This window comes from Eptesicus fuscus, chromosome 16 (genome assembly GCF_027574615.1).
Source record: "Eptesicus fuscus isolate TK198812 chromosome 16, DD_ASM_mEF_20220401, whole genome shotgun sequence".
Lineage (NCBI taxonomy): Eukaryota > Metazoa > Chordata > Mammalia > Chiroptera > Vespertilionidae > Eptesicus > Eptesicus fuscus.
This window is the reverse complement of record NC_072488.1, coordinates 55,803,074-55,825,433: the sequence shown is the minus strand read 5'-3', so window position 1 is coordinate 55,825,433 and position 22,360 is coordinate 55,803,074. Positions and strand designations below refer to the sequence as shown.

General features: G+C 39.5%; 1 protein-coding gene across 1 annotated transcript in view; it reads left to right on the top strand.

The window, feature by feature from the left end:
- Window positions 1–21,304, top strand: part of ZC3H8 (zinc finger CCCH-type containing 8) — a 29,377-nt gene extending 8,073 nt beyond the window's left edge. The window contains exons 3-11 of the mRNA XM_054728023.1: window positions 1,107–1,338; window positions 2,521–2,654; window positions 6,019–6,250; window positions 7,458–7,588; window positions 9,574–9,690; window positions 10,045–10,158; window positions 11,313–11,420; window positions 12,766–12,817; window positions 20,647–21,304. Coding sequence (XP_054583998.1) covers window positions 1,107–1,338; window positions 2,521–2,654; window positions 6,019–6,250; window positions 7,458–7,588; window positions 9,574–9,690; window positions 10,045–10,158; window positions 11,313–11,420; window positions 12,766–12,795 — 1,098 coding nt within the window. The 3' untranslated portion in view covers window positions 12,796–12,817; window positions 20,647–21,304. The remainder of the gene's footprint in view (window positions 1–1,106; window positions 1,339–2,520; window positions 2,655–6,018; window positions 6,251–7,457; window positions 7,589–9,573; window positions 9,691–10,044; window positions 10,159–11,312; window positions 11,421–12,765; window positions 12,818–20,646) is intronic.
- The last annotated feature ends 1,056 nt before the right edge of the window (window positions 21,305–22,360 follow it).

Genomic DNA, 22,360 nt, shown 5'->3' with positions numbered 1-22,360 from the left:
GAGCACCCAGGACAGCACATTGGAAGTCAAGAAAGATCATGACCATCAGAGCCTCTGGTGCCTCCCTTCTCAGCCAGCCTCCTCGTTTCTGCCTAGAAATACAGTCCTAATTCACGTACTAATCACTTCCTTGCTCTTCTTTACAGTTTTACTAATGCTGTCATCCACAAGAATACAGTTTGTTCTTGCCCATTTTTGTACTTTATAGAAATAAAATAGCGCCATGGATGTTCTTTTTCTCAACATTATAAGATTCATAGATGTTATGGTGTGTACATGCTTGCTTATTTTCTTAGCTGCAGAGTGTTCCATTATTTGAACATAACTAGATCTGTTGGTAGACTTTTCTAGGCTTACGGTTGGCAAACCTTTAAATTGGAAAAAGAATAGGCTTTGGTAGCTATGATGTATCTTAGTGTAGTGCATTTTTAATTGGGCTATTAAAATTTACTTTTATGAAATCATGAGTCACTGAATTAAACCATTTGAAAGTATAGTCAATATCATGGGAGAAATAAAATGTAAACTATAATACTGTATTTTTTTAATACAAGAATTCTCTGCTTTTTAAAAAAATATATATTTAAAAAAAATATATATATATTTTTTATTGATTTCAGAGGAAGAGAGAGAGAGGAGAGAGAGAGAGAGAGAAATGATGAGAGAGAATCATTGATCGCTACCCCTACTGAGCATTGAGCCTGCAACCCAGGCATGTGCCCTGACCAAGAATTGAACCCTGACCTCCTGGTTTAATGCTCAATCAATGAGCCACAGCAGCCAGGCAATTTTATTTAAATCAAAAATTAAGATTTGGGGATTTACTCTGTTAATTCAGCAAAGTACATGGAGTATACAAAATCCAGAATCTTCCCTCAAATTATCTTTAAGGATGGCTGTGTCATACTGTTTTTTTGTTTGTTTGTTTTTTAATTCTGGAAAATTTCAAATACATGAGAGTGGAAAGAATAGTATATGATCCCCCATGTATCCATCACCTAACCTCAGCAATGATCAGTTTATGGCCAGTCATTGTTTCTTCTTTATAACCACATGGTTTTGAATCATGCTAAAATTTTCAAATTGAAATTTTAATTTTTACTTAGTTTAGGCACTTTGGAAACTCTACAACCTCACCAGAGAATTTGCTACATAGAAAATCAAGAAATAAGGACTATGATGTATACACTGATAATATCTGCAATCAGGAACCAGAAGATACTTTTGCTAAAGAGCTTCAACAGTATATACAAGCCAAAGAAATGGCAAATGCTGCTCAGTCCTTATTGTCTCATAAAGAATCCTTGAAGAAAGAGGAAGCAATGTGTATACAGAAAGGTAAAGATAAAACATTTTATCATTTAAAGTCTATCTAGAGGAATAATCACTTTGTCCATGACTTGGCGGTGGGGGTTCTCCTGCATTTTATAAGACTAGAGGCCCAGTGCATGAAATTCATGCACGGGTAGGTTCCCTAGGCCTGTTCCATGATCAGGGCCAATCAGGTTCTCCACCTCCCTGCCTCCAACCTCTTGGCCTCCTCATTCCCTCGCTCCCTCCCCCCCCCTCCCTGCCCCACTGCTGACTGCTAGTTGCCCGCCATGGTCCGCGCCTCCCCCTGGTAGTCAGTGCACGTCATAGCGAGCGATTGAACTCCCAGTCGCCTAGTCCAACTCCCGAAGGGACACTTTGCATAGTACCCTTTTATATATATATAGATCATCGTTTATATGGATCTTTACTCCAGATGTGAGACACCCTTCAACACCTGACCACTCATTGTACAATGCTCACTGAGTTTGCAGGAGGAGCTGGGAGTTCAGGAGGGTTATCAGAAGCCATGACTACTTTGAAAGGGAGGAAAAATGCTAAATCCCAGCCTCTGCATGTAAAAGGGACAAGATATACCTGTTTGTATTGCTATCATCTGAAGATGAATTGACTCAATGTCAGGGATGGTAGTGTGTCAGACTAATTTCACGTATATATCCTTTTACATATCTTAGTTTCAGGTGTACAGCTTAGTGATTAGTCAGTTATATAACTACAAGGTGAGTTATATAAATAAGTCCAGTACCCATCTGGCCCCATACATAGTTATTACAGTATCATTGTATAAATGCAATACTTGATCCTCATTTACTGCCTCCCCCCCTTAAAATGCTTTTCTGTTTAATACGGGTCATAGATGAGTTTAATCTAGATGAAATGTTTTCAGTGAAAAATCTGATAGGAATCTACACAGTCAGTTTAAACATTTGAAAGCTTTACTGTTATAGTTTTACTGTTACTGTTATATGGCAGTTCCTAATTAGATTCCTCCTACCCTGAACACTTCAGAAGGACCTGGCTTGTGGCTAGACCAGGGACCGAACCTGCAATGTAGCTATGTGCCCTGACTAGGAATCAAACCTGAGACTCTTTGGTGTACTGGGCGACGTTTCAACCAACTGAGCCATATCAGACAGGGCTGCTATTTGTACTTTTATATCATCATTAAAATTAATTTCCTGTTTTCAGATGTTAAACAAAGCAATAAAAACTTTAAAGCTGCCTATAAGAATGGTAAACAGAAGAAAATGAAGCGGAAATGGCCTGGCACTGCAGACCAGGGATCAAATGCATCACTGAGGAACGGTGGCTCACAGGGACAGGTACAAGGACCATTTCTGCCTTACCCTCAGTGTCAAGTCACAAAATGAGGGTTATCAGTGGTGAAATCTCTGACCACAGTGGGGTACATGTTCTTGCTCACACAGGAGCTGCCAGCACCCCCTTTAAGCCCTCGTGCTGCACCGTTTCCACGCATACATACACATCAGTATTCCCTTCATTTGTTTACATTGACTTGATTTTTGCGTGTTGTGCTGTCAGTGTATATGGACAGACAGACGGGTAACAGGGAGAAAATACAATAATCATGAGCATATTTCAAAGGCCACAGAGTCTTATAAAGTTTCTGCAGTTGTAATCCCTGAGCTACTGGGTCTTGTTTGATTTTGCTTGTAGAAGTTCTGTATATGTAATCAGGGTGGTACCATAAGTGACTCCTCTGGACTCGGCCTTTCTGAGGGCTTCTAAACTGGTGGCAACCATTTTTATCAGGTTTGGCCACAGGGACATGTGCTAAATTACTAGAAATACTAAATTGTCTATACTAATAAAGGGGTAATATGCTAATTAGACCAGACATTGTTCTAGATGTCCTTCCAGACTAAGCCATGGTGGCAGGGGCCGAGGCAGAGGCGGTTAGGGGCGATCAGACCAGCAGGGGAGAGCAGTTAGGGGCAATCAGGCTGGCATGGGAGAGCAGTTAGGGGGCAATCAGGTCAGCAGGGGAGCAGTTAGGGGTGATCAGGCAGGCAGGCAGGCAGAGGTGGTTAGGGATGATCAGGCAGGGAGGCGAGCAGTTAGGGGTGATCAGGCAGGCAGGCAGGCAGGTGAGCAGTTAGGGGTGATCAGGCAGGCAGGCAGGCGAGCAGTTAGGACCCAGCAGTCCTGGATTGTGAGAGGGTGCAGGCTGGGCTGAGGGACCCTCCACTCCCCACCTCATGCACGAATTTCATGTACCAGACCTCGAGTCAAGTTATAACTGTCACTGAAATGTATGGTGCACTGAGGTGTTCCCAAATGCCAGAATGTGGAGGACTTACTGTGAGGTCTTATTACCCACCTAAGGCGTCTTGGCTTTTATCAGGCATTTTATTCAAATTCTTTGGAGAACAGCCCTCTCTTTTTGCCCAGGGTAAACTTCTCTTGGATTGTGTTCTGATGAGGGGTGGGCAGAGAGAATTTGTTATAATAACTTCGTTTATTTCCATGTAGAATTTTAATTCGTCATCAGTTACGGCCTCATTTCTTACCCTCAACCTAAGTCGAGCCTCCAGCTTAGAACTTGCTTTTTGTTTATCAGAAATCTGCCAAGAACTTGTTGAATTCTCTCAATTACTGATGAATGTACCTCATGCCCTCCTTCTGTACTGTATTTCTGTGGAATGTCAGGAAGTCATACTAGTTTAGTAAACCATCCTGAATCAAAAGCAGGAAAATTTTTTACTTACAACTGCTTTAATTAGACTCCTTTAGAAAAAGGGGAAAATAAAGTTGTACTGTCGTGTTTGTATTACATAGAGAACAGCAAACATCAAAGCAGTGAGTTTATAGCTAGTTGTGAAGAAAAGTATTAAGGCAATCATTTGTATTTTGTGTTATTTCATTGCCCTCTGAAAAGAATCATATCAACTAGTAATACTCATCTCTAATATAACTAAAATAAGCTCTCCACGGGCAGCTGCCAGCCCTGGGCTTCTGCTACAGTGGGTACCTATGTTTGCAGCTGTCGTTTCAGAACAGCTCCAGCAGCAGTTAGAAAAGCATTCCTGAAAGTAAAGTTAACCTGATTAAAGAGAACCGGGCAGGTCTTTCTTCTTGTCATCATGACTGCAACTTCCTCTGTCACCAACGCTGTGAATTATGGGAACAAGGATAGGCTTTGGTAGCTATGATATATCTTAGTGTAGTACATTTTTAATTGGGCCATTACCATTGCCATTGTCCTGGTTTTATTTATACTGCTAAGTCATCTCATCTTCTTCTTTAATACAAGAAAATCATATATGTTATTACTTGCAATAAAAGGGGTCTGCTGCAGTACTGTAGGCCTGCATGTTTTGTGCAAAGGGGGCATTTAGTCACTCATTTGGATTATTGTAATATTGATTCACATACACTGAATGGAATTTTATCTCTGTGTGTTTGACTAAGCTGAACTTGGGAGCTATGGCATATTGAATGATTTTTTCATTCTCTAAATAAAAGTTAAAGAACAGAACCAAGGTAAACACAATCATTACAAGAGTCAGCCAACTTTTTTATAACGGACCAGATAGTGCATCTTTTTGACTTCGTGAGCCATATTGTCTCTGCCACAACTAAGCAGCCATAGATTATAGATGATAAATGAATGGGTGTGCCTGTGTTCCAGCAAAACTTTATTTACAAAAACAGGAAGCCAGGCCAGTGTTTGCCAATTCCTGACCAGAAGTTCTGTTTATAAGTTTTTTGTATGGTGTTAGTTGGAAAAGGGTGCTCTTTCTTGAGGATGTGGAGATGAAGAACTTGGTGGCCTGAAGACTGTTGGATTGGTTGGTAGTCTTGTCTGGTGTAATGAAGAGAAAGTGTGCATCAAAGCCCTTGTCAGGTTAGGAAACTTTCTCAGTTTGTTTGGATTCTTCAAGCAGAAGCAAATTCATTTTCTAGGCTTACAGTTGGCAAACCTCTAAATTGGAAAAAGAATAGGCTTTGCTAACTATGATATATGTTAGTGTAGCGCATTTTTAATTAGACCATTACAATTTACTTTTATGAAATCGTAAGTCACTGAATTAAACCATTTGAAAGTATAGTCAATATCAAGGGAGAAATAAAATGTAAACTATAATACTGTAACTTTTTAATATAAGAATTCTCTGCTTTTTTAAAAAATATATATTTTTTTATTGATTTCAGAGAGGAAGAGAGAAAGAGATAGAGATAGAAATGATGAGAGAGAATCATTGATCAGCTGCCTCCTGTACGCCTCCTACTGGGGATCGAGCCTGCAACCCAGGCATGTGCCCTGACCAAGAATCGAACTCTGACCTCCTGGTTCAATGTTCAAACATTGAGCCACAGCAGCTGGGCAATTTTTTTTTTTTAAATCAAAAAGTTAAGATTTGGGGATTTACTCTTTTAATTCAGCAGAGTACATGGAGTATACCAAATTCAGAATCTTCCCTCAAATTATCTTTAAGGATGGCTGTGTCATGCTGGGTATTTGTTGTTGTTTTTTTGTTTTGTTTTTGTTTGTTTTTTAACTCTGGGAAATTTCAAATACCTGAGAGTGGAAAGAATAGTATACGATCCCCCATGTATCCATCACCTAACCTCAGCAATGATCAGTTTATGGCCAGTCATTGTTTCTTCATGGGTTTTGAATCATGCTAGGATTTTTAAATTGAAATTTTAATTTTTACTTAGTTTAGGCACTTTGGAAACTCTACAACATCACCAAAGAATTTGCTACATAGAAAATCAAGAAGTAAGGACTATGATATATACACTGATAATATCTGCAATGAGGAACCAGAAGATACTTTTGCTAAAGAGCTTCAACAGTATATACGAGCCAAAGAAATGGCAAATGCTGCTCAGTCCTTATTGTCTCATAAAGAATCCTTGAAGAAAGAAGAAGCAATGTGTACACAGAAAGGTAAAGATAAAACATTTTATCATTTAAAGTCTATCTAGAGGAACAATCACTTTGTCCATGACTTGGGCGGTGGGGGTTCTCCTGCATACTACCTAATAAAATAGTAATATGCAAATTGACCGCACCCTCTCTACGCCCAAGCCACGCCCACCAGCCCAAAGCCACACCCACCAGCCAATCAGGGTGAGTATGCAAATTACCCAACAAAGATGGCGGTTAATTTGCATACACTGAGGGAGGGAGGAGTGAAGACTGAAGACAACTTAGAAGGAAGCGGGAGGAAAAGCGGAAAGCAAGGTGGCTGCCAGAGGGAAAGCCCAGGCGGGGCGGGGCGGGGAGGGGCGGGGCGGGCGGCAGCGGCCACTTGCAGGATTCTTCCTGCAAATGGGCTACTAGTATTATGATAAGATGATTGTTTTTTATGGATCTTAGCTCCAGATGTGAGACACCCTTCAACACCTGGCCACTCAGTGTACAATGCTCACTGAGTTTGTAGGAGGAGCTGGGAGTTCAGGAGGCTTATCAGAGGCCATGACTACTTTGAAGGGGAGAATGCTAAACCCCAGCCTCTGCGTGTAAAAGGGATAAGATATACCTGTTTGTATTGCTGTCATCTGAAGATGAATTGACTCAATGTCAGGGATGGTGGTGTGTCAGACTAATTTCACGTATATATCCTTTTACATATCTTAGTTTCAGGTGTACAGCTTAGTGATTAGTCAGTTATATAACTACAAGGTGAGTTATATAAATAAGTCCAGTACCCATCTGGCCCCATACATAGTTATTACAGTATCATTGTATAAATGCAATACTTGATCCTCATTTACTGCCTCCCCCCCTTAAAATGCTTTTCTGTTTAATACGGGTCATAGATGAGTTTAATCTAGATGAAATGTTTTCAGTGAAAAATCTGATAGGAATCTACACAGTCAGTTTAAACATTTGAAAGCTTTACTGTTATAGTTTTACTGTTACTGTTATATGGCAGTTCCTAATTAGATTTCTCCTACCTTGAACACTTCAGAAGGACCTGGCTTGTGGCTAGACCGGGGACCGAACCTGCAATGTAGCTATGTGCCCTGACTAGGAATCAAACCTGAGACTCTTTGGTGTACTGGGCGACGTTTCAACCAACTGAGCCATATCAGACAGGGCTGCTATTTGTACTTTTATATCATCATTAAAATTAATTTCCTGTTTTCAGATGTTAAACAAAGCAATAAAAACTTTAAAGCTGCCCATAAGAATGGTAAACAGAAGAAAATGAAGCGGAAATGGCCTGGCACTGCAGACCAGGGATCAAATGCCTCATTGAGGAACAGGTACAAGGAACAGGTAGGGATAGGTACAAGGACCATTTCTGCCTTACCCTCAGTGTCAAGTCACAAAATGAGGGTTATCAGTGGTGAAATCTCTGACCACAGTGGGGTACATGTTCTTGCTCACACAGGAGCTGCCAGCACCCCCTTTAAGCCCTCGTGCTGCACCGTTTCCACGCATACATACACATCAGTATTCCCTTCATTTGTTTACATTGACTTGATTTTTGCGTGTTGTGCTGTCAGTGTATATGGACAGACAGACGGGTAACAGGGAGAAAATACAATAATCATGAGCATATTTCAAAGGCCACAGAGTCTTATAAAGTTTCTGCAGTTGCAGTCCTTGGTCTACTGGGTCTTGACTCCCTCTGGAAATTAAAAATGAATATATCTAAGCATTGGCCTTACCACTCACCCCTACCCTCCTCTTAGTTTGATTTTGTTTGTGGAAGTTCTGTACATGTAATCAGCGTGGGACAATAAGTGATTATTCTGGACTTGGCTTTTCTGAGGGTTTCCAAACTGGTGGCAACCATTTTTATCAGGTTTGGCCACAGGGACATGTGCCAAATCACTAGAAATACTAAATTGTATATTTACATACAATCTTGCTCTGCCCCCATATTTTACAAATGAGGAATCAGGCCTGGGGTTCAGGTGACTGCCATGGTCACCCAGGGCCAGACCAGCGCTGGCACTTTGTGTTTTGACCCCCCCAGAAGTATTTGGTTTTATTTGGTTTACATTGACTTGAAAGGTTATTCATCCAAAGCTGATAGCTATTCTATACGAGAAACAAATCTAGTATATATGTTACAATTTAACAACATAACCAAAGAGAACCAAAGATTTAAACTGACATATTTATAAGACATATTTATTTGATAGTGCTCAGTGGAAATTTGACATTATTATGAAGCAGACATATAAACAGTAAATTTTATGTACAGCCAGCTTCCTTCTTTGTATTTCCCAAACTATTGAGAAAATTGATGTTCAGAAGTAGTAGCTGTGTTACAAGTTAACACACTAATAGTGGTTTATGCTTCTAAAGAGCTAAAATGTATTATGAGATCCCCTTTTTTTATACCTTTATCACCATCTTTGAGGGGATAGTTCTAGTTCTAGTTACATTTGTTCTTTTTTTTTTATCCTCACCTGAGGACATGCTTAGAGAAAGGAAGGGAGAGAGAGAGAAACATTAACCGATCGGTTAGCTTCCTTATGTTCCCCGAGGATCACAGTCTCAACCCAGGTATGTGCCTTGACCTCAGACCTTTTGGTGCACAGGCCAACACTTAACCAAATGAGCCACTCAAGTTGGGCTACATTTGTTCATTTGAGCTGGTTAGTATACTTAGCTCACACCCAGAGAGCATCTCATTGAAATGAAACATTACACTGCTTTCAGTTTTTATGATTTCCAGTTTTGTCTCCATTGTTCTAAAGAGCCTTGTTCTTGCCTGACTCGTGTGGCTCACTGGTTGAGCGTCGACCTATGAACCAGGAGGTCAAGGCTTGATTCCTGGTCAGGGCACATGCCCATGTTGTGGGCCCGATCCCCAGTAGGGGGCGTACAGGAGGCAGCTGATCAATGTTTCTCATCATTGATGTTACTGTTTCTCCTTCTCCCTTCCTCTCTGAAATCAATAAAAAATATTATAAAAAGTAAAAATAAAGAGCTGTGTTCTTAGACCTCGCTTTCTATCACAAGTAGTAGCAATTTTATTTTTTTTTTTATTCATTTAAAAAAGTAAGGGCAAAGTACAATAAAATATTTAAATTGTATGTTTACTAATGTTGAATGATAGAATGCTGTTGAGACTGGCAAAACATTCATTTTTCAACTGGTGTACAAAAGTCCAGATCTTATATGTGAAGGTCAATTTAGAAAAATCACTTTCTAATGTTTTGTATGTGTTTTAAAATAATTTGCAAAGGAATAAGAGATTTCATTTCCTGTTTTTCACATTTAGTTTTTTGTTTTTGTTTTCAAAGGATGGTAACCCTAAAGAGAAGCACATTCAAATGAATCAGGGGTTCATCAACCAACACACAGTGAAGCGAAAGGGAAAGCAAGTTTGTAAATATTACATTGAAAGGAAATGTATTAAGGTACAAAAAATGTGTAAGCAAAAATGTACTAAAATGGAAGGTGTGGCAAAAATGTACTAAGATTGACTCTTATTTCTATTAAAAGCATTCCTGTTTCCTCCTGGAAAAGGTTCACTTAGAAAATTTTACTGAAATACTCTTTTAAGTTTAAGAGAAGTAATTTAAAAAAATGTTTTGTATTACAAATGTTTAGGCCTTAAAATTTTAAGTAGATAAATATGATAACTCATTAAGAATTGGACCATACGGCTTCTATTTTCTTCTGAAATTATTTGTTTATCTGAAGTTTAGTAGGAATTGTAATGAGTTAACTGTGAGAAATAATTTCTTTTCCTTGTTCCTTCTTTGGCCCAGGGAGACGAGTGTAAATTTGATCACGATGCAGAAATAGAGAAGAAAAAGGAAATGTGTAAATTTTATGTACAAGGATATTGCACCAAAGGTGAAAACTGTCTGTATTTGCATAATATCCTTTATTACAAGATTTTATAACTTTACTCTTCATAAATTCTTATGTGAACATTTAAAATATGTACAGTTTTGAATGGAACCAGTGTCTTAGCTATGGCGAAGCTTTATTATCTAAGCCCAACTCAGTATTGAAGTGATTCAGTTGTATACAGATTTTTTTATTTCACGTAAGAAAAGAGGGATTCCTTAGAAAGTCTCTCAGATGAAGTATAGTAGGTTTGTGAGACCTGTTTAAGTCCAGAAAGACTTTGTGAGAATTTCTGTTGTGACATTCACTCCCTGAATCTAACAAGAGGCAGGACTGCATTATTTGGGAATGCTTGTTTCTGTATATTTTGTATTCTGTAGGGAATAACTGTTCCTTGATTTGAAGCTAACCCTCACTTCAGAGCACAGGGTACAGACATGTTGTAAAAACATGAACATTTTAAGGTAATAGCATCTTTGGTTACTTTTAGTCATTCAGTACAGGAAATCACAAATTCTGACTTGAGATTCTTTTCCTGGGAAACAATGTTGACATTGTATAAATTGATTCTTATACATGAAAGATTCAGATTTGTTAAGACATACCATTGTCATTGACTTTAATTTCTCTACCCCAAAAGAATGTTTTAAAAATAATCACACTTCTCAGGGTATTTAAAATACACATCTCTTTTCTTTTTAAATTTTATTGATTTTAAAGAGAGAGGGGAGGAGAGAGTGAGAGAAGATAGAAAAACTTCGATTTGTTGTTCCATTTATTTATGCATTCACGGGCTGATTCTTGAATGTGCTCTGACTAGGGATCAAACCCGTAACCTTGGTGTATCAGGATGATGCTCTAACCAGTTGAGCTAACGGGCTAGAGCCACACCTCTTTCTTATATCAATGAAACATATCTGTTGTCTATTAGAAGAGTGGGTATGAAGCAGAAAATGTCCTGTGATAGCTAATAAACTTGATTTATGTAATCATCCTAAAGTTAGATTTTTTTCATGTAACCCAACTAATAATTTATTGTCTTAAATGGAGAATTTTATATGGGGAATTAGATGTTTCTGCTAGTCAGAAGGTTCTTTAAGTAGGAAAAATAAAATCATTAAGTGAATAACAAATTGGTTTAGTTGGATTAAGATTGTTCTCTTCCTTAACATTTGGGATACATGAATATCCTTGCAAGTTTTACCACACAGGAGCAAAATGCTATCAGGGCGAGAGCTGCAAGTTTTCCCATGCTCCTCTCACTGCTGAAACACAGGAACTGTTGGCTAAAGTAAGTACAGTTTTAGTCATCTTTTGTTGTTTTTTAAAGAATATGTTTCCACTAAGGGTGAAAATTTGAAAAGCTGTTGTTCTTGAAGGAACATGCTTCATAGGTTAGCAAATGGCATATATTAGCACTAATAATCTAAGAATTTACTTCAGCTTAGAGTATTATTCATTTTTATATTTGTCCTTGTAGCTTACAGGAAAATTTACACTCATTGCTGTTATAAATTTGAGTATTCTTAGAACCTTGAATGCAATTAGAAATGTTAATAGCTAAGCTAAGAAAGGAAATAGCAAATAGGAGAAAGGTATTCCTATTACACTCTTGGAAGGAAAGTTAAGGATCATTGATTGGTTTATAAACATTTTAGAGTCACATCACAGAATATTCTAGCTATTTCAAGCCTTTTATTTAAATATTCTTTCAGTCTATGAGAAAGGATAATTGAAAAATAATAGTCATTATATTCTATCATTTCCCATGTGTTATTTGGAGCAAGTCTGTAAAATTAAATTGACATATAAGTGAAAACAAAAGATTATTTTAAAACCAAGCCATACCATATTGTGACAGGAGTTGTTCTGAGCACATGCAAATGTTAGAAACTCAAAGGTGCTTATCTATACTAATAATCAAGGAATATGCAAATCGGCTGGGATGCCATCATGTAATGACCAATCAGGATGGGGGCGGGGCTGCAGCAGAGAGCTCTCAGCTTGCCTGCTCCAGGGATCTGGAGAGGAAGGGAGAACAGATAGGCAGTTAGGGGGATCATGCCAGGAGGGGAGAGCAAATAGGCAGTTAGGGCGATCAGGCCAGGAGGGGAGAGCAGATAGGCAGTTAGGGCGATCAGGCCGACAGGGGAGAGCAGTTAGGGGGATCAGGCCAGGAGGGGAGAGCAGTTAGGAGGATCAGGCTGGCAGGGGAGAGCAATTAGGGCCATCAGGCTGGCAGGGGAGCAGTTAGAGGCATCAGGCAGACAGGCAGGTGAGCAGTTAGGAGTGGTTTTGGATTTCGAGAGGGATCATGGATTGGAGAGGATGCAGGCCGAGCTGAGGGACACCCTTCCACCCCGTGCACAAATTTAATGCACCAGGCCTCCAGTTTCTAGATATTTTTAGATTGTAAAATCTGAAGGGTTACTCTAGAATTAGAAGTCATACCAAATATTTGTTTGCTTATTAGTATGAAATATGTATGGTAAAATGACATGTAAAATTTGTTTTTCAGTTTCTCTTACAGTCAATATTAGATGATTACTAGGATGAATATTATTGGATCATGAGAAAAATTACAAGAATTATGATATATGTGATATGCATAAAAATAATTGTTTTTTTCATATTAGGTTTTAGAAACTGAAAAGAAGTCATCATGAAGATAAAAAACATTAAAATAAGGTAAAATTAGGATTTAATACATTTTTTTTTTCTGAAACATCTCTAGAAGTTGGCATGGAAACAGGACTTTTTCTCAAATAGAAGTAATTTTCTCTTTCCTCCCCAACTAAAAAAATTATAAAATATTTGGTACATATGCATAGGTATATAGGGTGTCCCAAAAAATGTATGCACGCCTTGAAAAATTATAAAGGCAGTGTTTATTTTTAAAATGTAATAGAAATCAGCTGTTAAAGAGTATTACGCTGTATATTATGGGTCTCCATGGACCTGCTTCCTCCCCTGGGTTTGTCACTATCTTTTATATTTTTATTTTCTTCCTCTGTTTCTTTATAAATTTACCAAAGGTACATGGTTCACTAAATAGTATATTTAGTTGTGCTTGTGTTTTATTTAAATACTATCATCCTCTGTATTAATTGGTAACTTGCTGTTTCACTCAACGTTATCCTTCTAAGATTTATGTAGACGCATGCAGCTGTCATTCATTCACTTTTACTCCTACATAGTATTTCAATCATTGAATATGTTATAGTTTATTTAGTTTTTCTATTGATGGACACTGAGGTTATTTTCAGGTTTTTAAATACAAACTGTTACTACAAATAATCATGTTCATGTCTCCTGATATAAAAGTGTGTGAGTTATCCTGGGTGTATACTAAGGAATAGAATTGTTGCATCATCTTAATATTTAAGATGATACCAATCTTCTGTAAAGTGCTTGTAACAGTTTGTACTCTCACCAATTCTTAAAGAGCTGTTGATCCACTTGCCAACAATACTTGGTTTTATTAAGTCTTTACTTTTTTTTACCAATTTAGTAGGTGGGAAAATGGTGTCCATAGCTTTATTTTATGTACTTATTTTTAATATATTTTTATTGATTTCAGAGAGGAAGGGAGAGGGAGAGAAAGATAGAAACATCAATGATGAGAGAGAATCATTGATCGGCTGCCTCCTGCACACTCCCTACTGGGGATCGAGCCTGCCACCCAGGCATATGTCCTTGACCATAATTGAAACCAGGCCCCTCAGTCCCCAGGCTGATGCTCTTTCCACTGAGCCAAACTGGCTAGGACCCATAGCTCTATTTTCATGAAGTTCACATTCTTTCTGATGTTTACTGGTTTTTGAGTGTCTCATTTGGTGGAATGCCTGTTAATGTCTTTTGCTTATTGGGCTGATTGTCCTCTATAAATTGGTTTTATATATTCCTGGTATAATCCTTTGTGAGGTATGCATGGCAGGTTTTTTTCCATTTTGTGGGATGTCTTTTCACTTTTTTTGAGATATCTCAATGAGCAGAATAACTTACTTTGGCAATTTTTTTCTTATGGTATGTTTTGTGTTTTGTATCTTATTTAAGAAATCCTTCCCAATCATGAAGCTTTAAAATACTTGAATATTTTTTAAAGTTTTACTTTTTACCTTTATATTTTAACTAGGGGCCCGGTGCACAAAATTCGTGCATTTGGGGGAGGTCCCTTAGCCCAGCCTGCCTCGTCTCACAGACTGGGAGCCCTCAGGGAATGTCCTACTGACAGCTTAGGCCCGCTCCCCAAGTGGGGAGTGGACCTAAGCTGCAGTCTGGCCTCCCTCTGTGGGAGGCAACTGGGCGGATCAGAGGAAGGCGCCAGCTCCATCACCCCGCGGCTGCAGCCACTGCCAGCCACCGCAGCCACCAAGGTGTTTTCATCAACACAGACTCCAGTCCCTTCACCATGAAAAAATGACAACTTTCTTTAGGCATTTTCAAGATATGTCTTTCATAGGATATGACATTTCTTTCTTTTTTTTTTTTTTTTTTATCCTCACCTGAGGATATGTTTCCATTGATTTTTAGAGAGTGTGGAAAAGAGAGAGAGGGAGAGACAGAGAGAAACATCAGTATGAGAGGGACACTTTGATTGGTTGCCTCCTGCATGAGCCCTGACTTGGGCCCAGCCAGTGAGAAGCCTGCAACCTAGGTACATGCCCTTGATCAGAATCGAACCTGGACCCTGCGGTGGGCAGGCCGAGGCTCTATCCACTGAGCCAAACTGACTAGGGCAGGATATGACATTTCTTAGCCCCTCCAGCAGCAGACCTTGGTTTTTTCCTCCAGGAGTGTGGTGAAATAAACCCTAGATCACCTTCTTGGATTCTTATTATCCCAAGTTACCAAGAACACTGCAAGTGGCGGCGTACAGGGAGCTTAGCCAGTGAGCAGTCAGAAAAGGTGTTTACGCTCAAACTGGTTTGGCTCAGTGTATAGAGCCTCAGCCTGCAGACTGAAGGGTCCCAGGTTTGATTCCTGTTAAGGGCATGTACCTTGGTTGGGGCACATCCCCAGTGGGGAGTGTGCAGGAGGCAGCTGGTCGATGTTTCTCTCTCATCAATGTTTCTGACAGTCTATCCCTCTCCCCTCTTCCCTGTAAAAAATCAATAAAACATATTTTTTTTTTAAAAAAGGTATTTCCTCTGCAGCCCATGCCCAGAGGATCCTCTGCGTTGTGTCAACTGGGCTAGGGGCATGACCCCAGCTGCCGAGGGCACACCCCCAAGTCCGGTGGCCCTGCGTTCGCTGTGTCTGCCAGGCTGGGGGCATGGACCCAGGCTGCTTGGCGCATGCACACTCACAAGCGCCCTGCCCCGCCCCGTGCCTGTTTGCACTTGGTGCCCCCGGCCGCTTGTCCCGGGACCCAGCCTGCTTGGCGCCCCAGGCTGCTCATCCCGGGGACCACTTGGTGCTGGCGCCCGTAGGCCACTCCTGGCGTTCTGGGACCCCGGCCGCTCAGGGCCTACATGTGGACATACAGTCTTGGAGCGGTCTGGGTTGTGAGGATGTTCCTGGGACCCAGGCTGCTCGGTGCCCGTGTAGGCAAATTAACTCGTCATCTTTGTCAGGTTAATTTGCATACTCACTCCTGATTGGCTGGTGGGCATTGCAGAGGTATGGCCAATTTGCATCTTTCTCTTTTATTAGTGTAGATTCCTTCAACTGAAATTATATCAGTCAACATTTGCCACAATAATGATGTTTAACAAACTACCACAAACTCTCCATACCAGGTAAAAATAAAAATTTCTTTTTCCTGCAGCTGCAGATGGTTGGGTTGGCTGTACTTATGTAGCAGGTCCACTGAGATGGCTCTGCCCCACATTTGTCTTCCTGGGACCAGTAGGCTGGCTGGGCATGTTCTTTTCCTAGCAGCTCAAGAGGTCCTGTTTGCATCACATTTACATACAACCATTGGCCAAAGTCAGTCACATGTCCAAGCCCAAAGTCAAGGAATAGGAAGTACATTCTTTTTTTTATACTTTCTTTCTGTGTGGGAGGAACTGCCATATTACACAAAAAAGAGTGTGGCTATGGCTATAGGGAGAAAGGAAGAAGTGCAGCTAATCATTTATTTAATGGTAAGGCTGAATAATATTCCATTGTATGTATATACCACATTTTATCCATTCATCTGTTGATGGTCACTTGAGTTTCTTTCATGTTTTAACTATTGTGAATAATGCTGTTATGGACATGGGTATACAAATATCTTTTTGAAATCATATTTTCAATTCTGAATATATACCCAGAAGTAGAATTGCTAGATCATATGGTAATTCTGTTTTTAATTTTTTGAGGAACCACCATACTGTTTTCCCCACCAGCTGTACCAGTTTACATTCCCAGCAAGAATACATAGGATTCCATTTTCTCCACATCCACACCAACACTTACTTTGTTGTTGTTGTTTGTTTTTTTGGTGAGGTGGTATCTTGTAGTTTTGAATTGCATTTCCTTAATGATCAGTGATGTTGAGCATCTTTTCATGTGCTTATTGGCCATGTGTTTATCTTCTTCAGAGAAATGACTATTGAAGTTTTTTGCCCATTTTTGAATTGGGTGTTTGTTTTTATAGTTAAGTTTTCGGAATTTTCTATATTCTGGATATTAATCACTTATGATATACAGTATATCATTTGCAAATATTTTCTCCCATTCTGTGGGTTGCCTCTTCACTCTGTTGATAGTGTCCTTTGATGCATAAGATTTTAAAATTTTTATGAAGACCAATTTGTTTGTTTTTACTTTTTTGTGCCTTTGGTGTCATATTTAAGAAATCACTGTCAATCCAGTGTCATTAAGCTTTTATCCTATGTTTTCTTGTAAGAGTTTTGTAGCTCTAGCTCTTATGTTTAGGTCTTTGATCCATTTTTTGTTAATTTTGTATATGATATTAGGTAAGGGCCAAACCTCATTGTTTTGCATATGGATATCCAGTTTTCCCAGCACCATTTGTTGAAAGCACTGTTCTTTCCTCATTGAATGATCTTGGCTTCTTGTTGAGATATGCTAATATTTATTTCTAGGCTCTGTATTCTATTCCATTGGTCTTTGTTCTTTTTCAACTTTGTTTTGGTTAATTGGGACCCCTTAAGATTTCATACAAATTTTAGGGTGGATTTCTCTCTCTCTCTGTAAAAAAAAAAAGTCATTTTGATTTTGGTAGGGATTGCATTGAATCTGTAGGTCACTGTATAGTATTGACAACTTAATAATATTAAGTCTTTTAACTAATGAACATGGGGGTCTTTCCATTTATTTATTTCTTCTTTAAATTCCTTCAGCAATGTTTCAGAGTTTTCACTGTACAGCTTTTCCCCTTTTGGTCAAGTTAATTCCTAAGTATTTTAATTCTTTTGAGATATAGTAAATGGAATTATTTTCTTAATTTCCTTTTCAAATTGTTTACCATCATTGTATAGAAATGTTACAGATATTTGTTTGTTGACTGTGTATTCTACTATTTTGTTGAATTTGTTTATTCTAACTTTTCTGTGGAATCTTTAAGTAAATTTTCTACATATGAGATCATTGGATGGATGTTTTCTTAACATGATATAATCTTACACTTAGTAAGAAAGTCAACATTGTACTTAATGGGCAAACAGTAGAGGCATTTCCACTAGAAATGTCCAATGGGACTGTCTAGTTTCTAAAAGTTGAAGAAGGTTCTCTGGAAACATCTGCATTGGGCTCCAGTTTCATTTATGAATGCCCTTGATGAGGCAGTAAAAAGTATTCATGCTATTAAACTTCAGTTCTTGAGTGCTTGTCTTTCATTATCATGTCTAGCAAAATGGAAAGATATTATCACATATTTACATTTACACACTAAGTGGTATTTTGAGGAAGAGCACTTGTGCTATTATCTGAGTTCAAGCTGAATCAACTGCATGTCTTTATGAATACTCTTTACTTCAAAGAACAACTGTGGGGGCCAACTGGTTTCTTCAGATGTGGCGGTTTGGCAGGCACTTTTACACAAATGAATGGAGTGACCCTGTCACTTCAAGGAAAACAACTGAAAATATTTGTTTTCAATGGTAAAATTCTGGCTTTTGAGCACAAAGGACAATTTCAGAACATTTTATCTGCCTCTAAACTTTTGCAAGCTTTTCTGTATTTAAACATTCTTTTGGTGAAGTTGGTTGGTAATATTAAAGAATGTGATTTTTAAAATACTATATAGTAGAACATTTGAAAGATCTGCATAAATTAGTAAACTAACATTTTCCAGATAAACAATGCATGACATTACAAAGTTATGCATGGGCAAAACACCCATCCAACCTGCAATACAGACTAATGTATTTTCATGTAACAGTGTAGATCATTCCTTGATGTGGTTTCAGATTCTGCATTGCAACTGGAAATTTGTTTGCATTTATTTATTTGTTTGTTTGTTTTACAGAAAACTTTATTTAAAAATTTTTTATAATACTTTTATTATTTTTAAATTAAATTTAATGAGGTGACATTGGTTAATAAAATTATGTAGGTTTCAGGTGTACAACCCTATAATACATCATCTCTATATTGCATTGTGTGTTTAACACCCAAAGTCAGATCTCCATCTATCACCATATTTTTTACCCTTGCATATATTTTTAATATTCATTTGACCATCACATAATTTCTAGCTTTTCTTACAGTTGTGTTATTGCAGCCCTTTCCAACCGATCTGCCTCTATTTCCACTTTCTTTTCCTTAGAGGGCAGATTTCCCAGTGCACTGCTTCAGCTGCGCCTCCACTGTGTAATGCCCTAAGTCGGGATCTGCTTGTCTGCCTGGTTTTATGTTCTCTGTAGTCTCGCCATCTCAGCCTACTTTTAGTTCCTGCTGCCCTTTGTTCCACTTTGCTCCCCTTGGTTTCCTCCTGGGAACTAAATCTCACTGACCCCTGCAGCTCCAAACAAGCACACGTATAATGAAACCATAGTTGGTTAAAGAATGCGGATCAGAGGAAATATAAGTAAGAAAGCTGTGAGGAAAAAGCTGTATATGGATTTACTCGTATGTGGCCAGCATGGTTATCATGGCTGAATTAAATTTATATCTGCTCTTTTTTATAGCCAAAACAAAAAGGATGAACAGTTTATTTATCTTTTATTATCAGAAAGGTAGGATGAAAAACTTCTAATTATAATTTCATAAAAACAGTTCTTAATGTAAGTCTTCATTATGGAATTCACTGAATAGAATGGACAGCATTTTCATTTCTAAGATCCTGTGTGACAGGTGTCGTATAAATTTTTTGTGATCACTCACTAAACGCCACAACAGTAAAACTCAACTTTTGTCAGTTTGTAAGATAAGTCAAGTATGTAGCTTTTTGGTGTTTTGACTTGATCTAGTTGCAGTACTAGAGGAATTCCAACTAGAGGAAGTTGACCAGAGATGTTAAGTGACTTGTCCCTGACTTCCTAGATTTCCTGACTTCCTGCACAGTTGTCTCGGTTCACTGACTAGTTTCTGATAAGCATAACCATTGGGGGGTTATGGTTATGGATTTCTTACAAAATTGCTTGTAGAAGTCGAAATGCTGTGATTGGATGATCTGGTTTGAGTAATGGGAGCTCAGACTGCTGGTTAGAAGCACCAACACCACACAGGTTCAGTGGGATCAGAGTGTCTCAGGATAAGCACCTGCTGAAGGAATGCTAGGACCATACACATGAAGTCCTCCTTAATACCTGTCACAGGGATTGTGGTAGTGAAATCCAGTTTTGCTATTTACAGATGAGGAAACCGTGTCTGTAAGAAGGTCACCTGGCTCCTGTTCTTAGTTGTGTACCATCACGCATGTGTGCTCCCCTTCCTAACAGAATTCCAGTTTCGCTGAGGTGTCCCTCCCTCGTCCATGGCTAGTCTGTGCGTTGTGCAGGACGGCCCTGGCCCCAACCCTTAGGGTGTAGCCACAGGGTCTGGAGTTGTGATTTCCACCTTGGCGTCACATTGGGATCACCTAGGAAGCTCTGTAAAACATATGGTGCCTGCAGCTCACTCCCTGAAATTCTGATCTGGTATTGGGGCCTGGGTTGCAGACATGAGATTTTCAGTAGCTTCCAGGTGATTCTGAAGCACAGACAAGGTTGAAAAACATTGGCCTCAACAAATATTAGAAGTGCCACTCTTTTTGCCAGCAGTTGGTTTAGGCTTGAAATAGGAATACAGATCCTCTGGTATACTTCTGGGAAAGTGATCATCTCTTGAGATACACAGGAAGAGGCTAGACATTGCCATGTCTGAATATGACACCCAGAGCGGAAGCAGCTGTCTCAGGACTTCAGGGGGAGCTAGCAAACCAGCTGAGGTTGACAGGAGAAATCTGGGAAGAAGTTGGGTCCTCAATAGCTGAGCCATGGAATTCACCAGCCTGAGGGAGGAGAGAGCCGACCTTCAGCTTGCGTGTTATATATACCACGTGAAATTATATATGCACAATTTTTTATTTTTTATTTTTTACTGTTTGGCCCTTTTTGATTTGAGTTCTCTGTTATCTGCAGCCAAAGGCAAGATGATAAATGTGAGCCAAGAATGAAACCTACATTCATCGTCGGAGTCCACCTCTGCTCAGCCCTCTTCACTGAAGGCTGCGTTCACTGCCTCTCCGCTCCTGTTGACAGCACACAGCAGGAAGCCGGTGTGAGAGAGGTGGAAACGTGACATCGGCAAGGAAAGGACCGATTTAAGAGGGCTGAGAGGAGAGAAGGTGCATGTTGAATAGGGAGGGACAAGTTGTCCAGCTCACCTCAAGGTGGTGTTGGTTCCTGTGAAATGTGCAACCCTCCTTTATATTATTTAAAAATGTGGGGGAAATAAACAGTTTTAGTTATTATATGTCATTAATTCTGAGGTACGGTTTTGTAATTAACATCTCTAAGGTTGGAGTGTCTTTTTCCATTGATATAATGTCACACTTTCGTTGTCAGTTTATTTTTATTGGTACATGAATAATGGTGGCTCTTGTTAGGTTAGTGACATGTTTAGATTTGAATATAATTTTAAACTGAAGTTGTACATGTATATAGTCAAAAGTTTACTGTGAAATAAAATTTGTTACGAAATTTATTTTGAATTAATAAATTATGAAAACAAAGAGGTTTTTAATGAAAAAGTGGTTTCTGCCTCTTCCCCTTTGTGTAGGCAGAGTTCTTGATTGATTGACTGATACATTTTTTTTTAGAGAGCTAGAGGTAGGGGGAGGGAGAGAGAGCCAACGATTTGTTGTCCCAGTTATTTATGTGTTCATTGGTTGATTCTTGTATGTGCCCTGACTGGGGACCAAACCTGCAACCTTGGGGTAGCAGGATGATGCCCCAACCAACTGAGCCACCTGGCCAGGCTGAGGAAGGCAGAATTCTAAGATGGCTCCCAAGACTCCTTGCCTGGCCACTCGAACCTCCTCTGAGTGGGCGTTACTGTGAGTGTGAGGGATTTCACTCCCACGACTCATTTACGATACAGATAAAGAGGAAGCAGTTTGACCTTTGATATAATTAAGGTCTTGGGTCAGTTGGTTTTGAGTTTAACAAAAAGGAGATGTTCCTGGGTGGGTCTCAACTGATCAGATGAACCCTTAAAAGACATTGGCACCTGCTGAAATCAAAGCCGAGAAGCAGAGGGAGGTCCTGCCGGCCTGGGAGCTGCCCTGCTGTGAGAGCCAGGGAACTTCAGTCTTCAGCCACCAGCATTTACTGAATTCTGCCAGCTACCGAATGGGCTTGCCAGAAGTGCTCCAAGCTCATTTGTACGTTCCCACCTCAGCCTTCGAATCGGCCATTTCCCAAAGGAGCCCAGAAGTTTTTTAATTGCGACAGTCTGGCCAGGTGAAGATGCCTTGAGAATATAGCTTCTTGTGAGCTGTCATATAGATCAAAAGTGACTGGGCCCTGGCCAAGTGGCTCAATGGTAAGTGTCAGCCCAGGCACTGAAGATCGAGGTTCGATTCCCGGTCAAGCACACATACCTGGGTTGCAGGTTCTATCCCCAGCCCTGGTCGGGGTGCATGCGGGAGGCAACCAATGGATGTGTCTCTCTCACATGGGTGTTTCTGTCTCTCCCCTTCCACCCTCTCTCTCAAAAAAAATTTAAAAAAATAAAAATCAAAGGAAAAATACCTTCAGGTGAGGAATTTTTAAAGAGCAACTGTTCGGGGGTTTTGAGGAGCTCCAAACCTGTTCCACTCACTGGGGACCCCAGGGTGCTGGCTTTGACAGT